The sequence below is a fragment of the Propithecus coquereli genome, unplaced genomic scaffold (assembly GCF_000956105.1).
Source record: "Propithecus coquereli isolate 6110/MARCELLA unplaced genomic scaffold, Pcoq_1.0 Scaffold78, whole genome shotgun sequence".
NCBI lineage: Eukaryota > Metazoa > Chordata > Mammalia > Primates > Indriidae > Propithecus > Propithecus coquereli.
This window is the reverse complement of record NW_012153951.1, coordinates 5651345-5657561: the sequence shown is the minus strand read 5'-3', so window position 1 is coordinate 5657561 and position 6217 is coordinate 5651345. Positions and strand designations below refer to the sequence as shown.

Here is a 6217-nt window from a genome sequence, read left to right as displayed (position 1 = left end):
AGTAATTTTGACTGGATGGCAGCCATCATAATTTTTATCTTGTTGGATGAAGGATTTTGTTGTATACTTTTGTGTAGTGTATTGGATTTTTCTAGTACAAAATAAGTTACTTGGACTCAGGTTGATCAATTTAAGATTTCCTTTTAAGGTTTATCAGAACATATACTTAGCGTCCTGGTCTAGGACTAATTTAGACTCACAGCTAACACAACGTTCCTCTAATGTCCTGTGCATTAATTAACACAATGTCCTTGTAAGGTCCTGTGTATTACTTGTGTATCATACGTCTCTTCGATGTGACTGAAGGGAATACAGACTATTCCCAGGCCTGTGTATGCTCCTTCAAATTTTGACTTACTGCTTTTCCATGCTTCTCACTCCACTGTTGGGTAGTTTCCTCTCACCATGTACTGATCTATACTCAGCCAAAGACTTCTGCAGATCTTTGGAGCTTTCTGTGAAGTTTGCTTTTTTCAGGCATTCTATCCCACAGATTCTTATCAATTTGGCCTCCCTAACATCTGATTTTTGTACCTTCAACTCAATGAGACCACCAGGCTCTGTTTGGGTACTTCCTTGCTGCATTGCTTCTTGGAACCTGCCACTTGGCAGTAAACTGGTGCATCTATATGGTTTTTGGGTTTATCATTTCTTTCCCTTCCCTCAGGGATTACAGTACTGCATTGCTTCTTATTCAATGTCCAAAAATCACCATTCTTTATATTTTGTCTGCTTGTTTCTTATTTGATATGTAAGAATAAATCTGGTCCCCATCATTACATCAGGGACAGATGAATGATATGTTTTTAACACTAAAAATAAAACCCTATCCTTACTCTTTACAAAGCAAATCTTGCTCATTGGCATTCATAAAAATGAAACTCAGCTTCCAAACGAGTAGTATTGTTTGTAACCTTCATTTGTAGAGAAGCCTGAGGCATGAGAGAAATAACTAATTTGTATTTGTAAAATCTCATGTTCTTCTGTAATTACTAGCTGGAACTTATGTCAGTGGTTCTGTAATTTTTAATAGGCCTGGATTTGTATTCATATGTCTAGGATAGTTGCTGGTGTTGGTGACTGTGAATTTAATTTCTATAGTTTTTAACTCAAGAGTGACATCCATATATTTCACTATTTCTTCTTAACAGCTTGCTTTTAATAGGAACTGGCTGAACTACATTTCCAAGCATAGATATGAGAGAATGAAAAAGATTCTTATTCTAGAAGATAACAAAGTTTCAAAAATAATTTTTCTCTGCTTCTAGTTCCCCTACATAGTCTAATTGGACATTACTGAAAATGAATCACAGCTACATTTATAGACTTGGTCCTTTAATAGGAAGTTGCTTGCAGGAATATGAATTTTTGCTATTTTTCTTACCTTCTTCCACTATATTCTTTTTCTTTCTTTTGATTCTTTCCTTCTTTTATCCTTCCCTTTTCCTCCTAAAAATGATACATGTGGCCCTTGTAGCTCCTTTCAGTTACCACACTCACTATCACCTTTCATGTCTCCATATTTTTGTTCCCTGCTATTTCCTTTGCCTAGAATATTTTTACGCTCTTTCTTTCTTGGATAGCTCTCATATATTCTTTAAGGCTCAGGTCAGACAATGGACTAACTTGTGTCAAATTGTGTGTCCAACATATATGTATACATATATAAATGCATGTAAATATTTGTAATCAGTAAATAAGAGCATAAATGAAGCAAATCTTTCCTAAATTATCTTCATCCCTACAGCTCAAGAAGAAGAACTATACAGTGAATAATAGTGTGGGATCTAGAGTCTGACTCTTTGACTCTTGGGGTTCAAATCCTGGTTCTACCCACTAAATAGCTGTGCAAACTTAGCTAAACTACTTCTTCTCCCCTCAATATCTTCATCTCTAAGATTGTGAACATAGCACTACTCTTATATAGAGTTATTGTGAGGATTTGATGAGATAATACATAAAGTGCATAAAATAGTACCTAAGTACTCCCAAAATAGCATCTATTATTATCAACAGGAGCTAATTTTTTATATCAGTTCACTGATTCTTCACATCTGCAATTCAATTGTCCCCTCAAGTCTCTCCTAAAATTATCAACTTTTCATGTTATCACAGGAAAGACTGCCCAACGTGACAGAATGAAAAAATTATGCTTTTTATTATAGTCACATAAAATAAGGTCAGTTACACCAAGTTGTCCAAATGCACTGGTGAATTAAAGCCTCCAACTTTTACAAATTTTTATACATATATCTATGCATTTATAAATACATACATATGTAAAAGATACATATTTTCTACTAAAATAAAGTGCCCAAATCTTGACATATGGGGGCATCGTAGGGAGAAAAGAATCATAAAGTTTTATCAGTTATAGACTGTACTTTCACAATACAAGAATCTGTTTTGTACACATTTATTCAGGTATAATGAGCTTCAATCACCCACTTTTTTCTGAATTCTCCTATGTGAATTAGTTTATCCAAAATATTAAAAGAAGTCATGTGGCCAACTTATAATGAATCAGAAGCTAATTTTTCTGACTATGCCTGGCACAAAGCCTTTGCTTCTCAATAGAGGGGTAGTTAAGCTCTTTTCTTAATTTTCATGTTTTTTGGACTGTTGTTTCTCTGCTAAGGTGATAAGCAGAGGGAGAAATGAATCAGACGTCTCTAATTCTAAATCCTTTACTAGCCTTCAATAAAGTCAGGGTTTGGTGAAAAGAGGTCTATATTTTTACAGCATCCTGGGCTTACTAAGAAAAGGCCTAGTAGGATCTGACTTGTGTGTCCTACTGCCTCTGCTATAATTAAATTTTTGTTTGAATCAAGGAAGAAAAATTAGGGTGGAATGATCAATAGATCATTGAGTGAACCAACTCAAATTGAAATAAACTCTCTGCTATGGTGAAAAACCTTAGTGAGAACATGCTTGAACTCAAGAACAAAATAAAAGGTTAAAGAAAAACTAGATGATTTAAGATAATTCAGAAAATCCTCACTTCAAATGAGAACTAGAGTTCTATTCCCTGTTCCAAGAGCTCAGCTACCCTTCCCAAGTTTTTCCCGAATTTTCTGCTCTCTTAGACTCTTAAGACAATCGTTTGTAGTTTCTGAGAAGAAATTGAATTTCAAAATGCTTTTGAAAAGACTTCAACCTATTTAAGCTTAATACGAACCCACCCATTGCAGAATCTCTCGTGATTACGTGTTCAAACTACATTAGAATATATCTTATTCAAGCAGGAAAGGGAGAAGCTGTCAGCACTGAAATTGCATAAAACACTCTAGACTTCCCAATAAATGGGAGATTGAGAACAATGGGAAGCCCAGACAATTCCCAGAGTTAGACCAAGGAAGGAAATGTTTTAATTTTGGAAGGGGAAATAAAGGGCAAAAAAGTGTTTCCAATCACCTGGCCTATCTCAGCAGGGCCTGTGCAGAAACTAGGCTGCCTAGCTACTGATTTTGGTGAGCATCTTGTTAATGGCTTGTTTGACGTGCGTGGTGGAGCTGCGTCGCCTTGTCTTGCCCTGCACCATCCTCCTCCGACGCACCTCTCGACACAACTCATAGAATATCTCTGTGATATTCCCTTCTCCGGTGCAGGCAGAACACTCGTAGAAAGCACACGCCAATTCCGTGGCCAGCTTCTCCCCTTCTTCTGTGCTAACCTGTCTGGAGTGGTCCAAGTCAGCTTTGTTTCCAACCAAGATGAGAGTCACATTTTTGGGCTTTTTGATCTCATCTAGGATGTTCTTCAGTGGCAGCACTTCCTCAAAACTGCCTCGGTCAGTAATGTCATAGACCAGCACAAAGCCTTCCCCCCACCGCATGTGTCCTTCCTTCTGAATGGTGTCTTCCTGTTGGCAAAGAAAAAACGGAAGTCAGGAGACCTGGAAGTAATCACAACGTATAGGTGCTGCTCACGCTAGTAGTAATCCCTTACTTTCTGTTCTTTATATACAAAGTCGTCAAAGGGCCTTGGTGGTCTGCCTGTACGGTTTACTTTTTCAGTTTGAAATAGAAGTATTACTTATATCAAGATATTTCAGGGAACTGAAAATTTTCTAACTTTATAGACTTTAATTTTTTACTTTGAACTTTTTTTGGCCACATCATTAAATCTGTCATTACCGGGACTATCAAGAAATTATAATGTGAATAGAGCATATCACCTTTGAGACTTTTCATCATAAGTAAGAAATTAACAAATTGACAACCAACAAATAGTCCTTACTCACCTTGTCCTTTAGGTGTCAGAATGAGAGCCAAAATTTAACAAGATGCCTTTTAGGTTCATTTATTTGGTTTCTTTGTCTGTTTTAGTCTTCTCTCTCTTCAGATTATAGACAGCCCCAAGGGACAGAAAAACAATGACAGACTGTATAGAGTCCAACTTCAAGCTAAGGATTTTGGCTTTTTTTTTCCTATCCCGATACCTCAGAAATGTTAGGCAGTACTAATAATGATAGCAACTCATTTGAAGTGATCCTCAAAGGAGTGCCCACTCCTCCGTAGGAAGGTAGCATGTACGATTTGAAAAAGCATTGCTTTCACAGGTTCAAATGACTTCTGGAGGCTGGAACTTCCCTGCTGCCTCTCTCTTCAAAAGCAGTGCTCGATGAAGGTCAGAAAATAAGGAGGTGGGAGTGGCGGAAAAGTGTATAATTCATTTCAAGAATATTTCTTGGATTACACACTTTAATTCAAGTCTTCTTGGGGTCACAGGTCATTGATAAAGCACCATGGAAACTTTTTCCTGTCATTCCAGTGGTCATTTCTATATGTAGAAACTAAACCTGTCTATAAAGCCTTTTGTAATCTCAGAACTGACTGACCTCAAAGCAAATTTACAAAGCAAATATTACAGGAGAGATTCCTAAAATAAAGTTTTCTAAAACAAACAATACGTATATCTCTCTCTTAAAGATTCATCTTACACATAAGCATATTAGAGGCTTTGAGAATTCTTTCTGTAAAGACACCTGTTTAAGCATTTCAAAACTCATTTGACCATGAAAACCTGTTAATATTTCACTAAACCACAAAATATAAGGGAGGGAGTCTAACTTGGATGATACATGGCTATTGCAGAATTTTCAAAACCCTCTTGAAGCACTGGGTAGTTTGCATAAGGATGCATACATAGACTGTTACAAATATGTTAACATAAAAAATGGCTAAGTAATTAGAGAAAAAAGATTTTTGGCATGCAAAAGTGGAAAGAAAATGCCTTAATTTTGTTCATATTAGATATGTCTCATTTTTACTTGATCCAGAAAGTATTTTAGCTGAACTTCTTATTCACCTGACCAGCAGTATCTAGTATCTCCATGGAAACAGCTTCATCATCGATGGTTGCTTGGTGTCGGTAGGTTGATTCTAAGGGAGTGAGCAAAGAAGGCAAAAAAGCAAATAAATACAAGATTTAATTTGGTCTTTAAAATTAGAAATTGGGCATGGGGGAAGTATTTCTGTTTTTGTAGCAGAAGGGACTGTGTAGTCTAGGAAAGAGAGGATGGATGGGCAAGAGTGTGGAATCTTTGTACTGATAGAACTCCTGGAAGTAACAACTTCTAATTTGGGAGCCACACACTTTCAGAGTATAGGATAGGGGAGATCTCTTTGCCTCTTTGCTCCTCTATCCTTTCCCCGTAACACTCCATCTTATTTTTCTGTAAGGTCAGCCACCTGGTGTTCTTATCCTTCTAAAATGAGCCCTGCACAATCAAAAATGAGAAAGTAGTTCCCCCAAAGTGCATTCTGTCTCAATGCTCCTAAAAATCCAGTTTCTGGAAATCACTATTCCTAATAAGATACATGCAAACAAGAGCAACTAATTTCCTTCCAAACCTCCATCCCGGAAATTTAACAGACATTTTAGGGAGGTGGAAGAATCTTACCAAATGATGTAAAACTATGAGAAAGTCTTGGCGGCAGTAAAAGGTGGTTGGACCCCAGTGTTTGGAGCAGTAACCCCAAGCAGAGGAGGGCTGGGCAGCATGAAAGGGGGATGGAACATGCAGAGTCCGCTCACTCCTATGGCCTCCTCAAAGCAGAAAAATGGCAGCTACTCAGTGCCAGCTGGAAGTTGGAGGGTCAGTAGCAGAGGGGTCCCCAAGCCACATGGGGGTGAGGAGAAGTGAGCAGGGGCAAGAAGACTGAGCAGCCCTGAGTATGCCCCTAATCACATAAAATGGAAACCACAGGTCAAA

General features: G+C 37.6%; 1 protein-coding gene across 2 annotated transcripts in view; it reads right to left on the bottom strand.

Annotated features, from left to right (window-relative positions):
• Positions 1-2131: 2131 nt before the first annotated feature.
• RERG (RAS-like, estrogen-regulated, growth inhibitor) overlaps positions 2132-6217 on the bottom strand; it is a 183056-nt gene continuing 178970 nt past the window's right edge. For both annotated transcript variants that reach the window (XM_012662779.1, XM_012662780.1), the window contains 2 exons: positions 5311-5384; positions 2132-3862 (listed from right to left, as the gene is read on the bottom strand). In XM_012662779.1, the coding sequence (XP_012518233.1) occupies positions 3455-3862; positions 5311-5384 (482 nt within the window). In that variant the 3' untranslated portion in view covers positions 2132-3454. The remainder of the gene's footprint in view (positions 3863-5310; positions 5385-6217) is intronic.